General features: G+C 39.8%; 1 protein-coding gene across 1 annotated transcript in view; it reads right to left on the bottom strand.

Annotated features, from left to right (window-relative positions):
- LOC137994349 (serine-rich adhesin for platelets-like) overlaps nt 1-1,649 on the bottom strand; it is a 16,112-nt gene continuing 14,463 nt past the window's right edge. The window contains exon 10 of the mRNA XM_068839923.1: nt 1-923. Within this exon, the coding sequence (XP_068696024.1) occupies nt 834-923 (90 nt within the window). The 3' untranslated portion in view covers nt 1-833. The remainder of the gene's footprint in view (nt 924-1,649) is intronic.

The following is a 1,649-nucleotide window of genomic DNA, read 5'->3' as shown; positions in this document are numbered from 1 at the left end:
ACTTTAACGAACAAAACAAAAGACCAAACCTCCTGAGTATTATCACATGATCTGTATTGTGAAAACAAAATGTACAAGCCGAAAAGGTCCATTGAATTCCAACCCTGGTCAGAGTTTTTCTCTGTCCTTGTGTGGGCCCATTTCTATTAGTAGGGCTAACGCTCACATGATTCATAGAGGGAATAAAACTAGCACTTCACATCACACTCTAATCAGTTACGTCTGTTAGAATAAAAATTAGACTACTCTGAATAAAAACCGAAAATATAAATTTTAATAGCGGCCATTTCGGCAAAAGTCAGTGTATTATTGCACTGAAGACACGGCTGCAGAATCGAAACGTTCATTTAACCAATTAATGGCGCATTTCCAAAATAAATTTCCCTTGTTTTACACTAAGGAAAGGCATTACGAAATTTTGATCCCCGAAGTCCTTACAATAACACATCCTCTACTAGCATGTCAAATAAGTGCCAATAAGCTCTTTATTTTCACCTTTACCCTAAACATGTCACTCCGTATCTTGTCTAAACTCTGATTTAAAAATCTTCCCTACTATGTTGATATATTCCAAATTAAGGTTAAAAACCAGGGCCGGCTTCCTGAAAGATGTAATACCTCTATTCCAGGGAGAAATGTGTCTTATTCCAGGCACATTTATCCCTGGAATAAGAAAAAATAAATATATACTCCTTTCAGGAACCGGCCCCAGATATTTAACTATAATTATTCTCACTGTATTTTAATAGAAACGGATGAAATATATTTTGTATCGTTAAAGTAACAGCAACAACTAAACGCATTTTAACATCTCTTATGAACAACTGGAAATCTTACTGTTCTTCGTAATGAAGCTTGGCTAAAAATTCTTCAACGTTTAAGTCCATTGGAAAATTCATCCCCTCTTTGCTGGTTTTCGATCTCTGTAAAAGAACAAATCAACCGTAAACAAAAGCATAAAGCTATTTCAACTTAGACTAAGGGGAAAAGGCAAAAATTTGCTCACTTCTATCTTATCCGAGAAGACTTGAAAGTCTAACCATTTGCGGATGTAATTACAAAGGCAGCACTTTCTCCTCAGTTATTTTAAGACCCTGAGTGTTGGTCCGGCCGGAGTCGAACTCACGACCTCCAGTATCCTCCAACTTAGCCTGCGAGCGAGCTCTTTTGTAAGTGTCGTGCGATCGGCGAATCCGCGACAGGATTGGGACGGGTTAGGGTTAGGGTTAGGTGCGGCGAGCCAAAGGTGCGCCGTGAAAGGTTGTACAAATACAGCTTCGTGAAGCTTAATACCTGGCCCCAGTTGTTGAAAGGCCCGAAAACTTTATCCGGTGGATAAGTCACCATCTGCGCAAAGATTTTAGTCTTTCCTCACGTAACCGTGAATATTAACACTCTAAGCACACGTAAGTAAAGGCATTTACGAAAACCTTGGTGAGCGTTAAAAGTGAAGTGTATTTTAGATTCTGGATTGTCACTCACCCATTTTATAAAGTTATACGGCCCTATAAAACAAGTGGGGCCAGGTCTCTTAGGACCTGTTTGTATGAGAAGGGTCAGCCACGTTAAGGCAGTCTTGTTCGCTTCACCGCGATCCCGGCTAATGCTTACTTTAATGGGTTAACGTTTATCCGAGATGGTGGGCTGAC

This window comes from Montipora foliosa, chromosome 3, assembly GCF_036669935.1.
Source record: "Montipora foliosa isolate CH-2021 chromosome 3, ASM3666993v2, whole genome shotgun sequence".
Taxonomy (NCBI): domain Eukaryota; kingdom Metazoa; phylum Cnidaria; class Anthozoa; order Scleractinia; family Acroporidae; genus Montipora; species Montipora foliosa.
The sequence above is the reverse complement of the archived record's forward strand: the minus strand, read 5'-3'. Positions and strand labels throughout refer to the sequence as shown.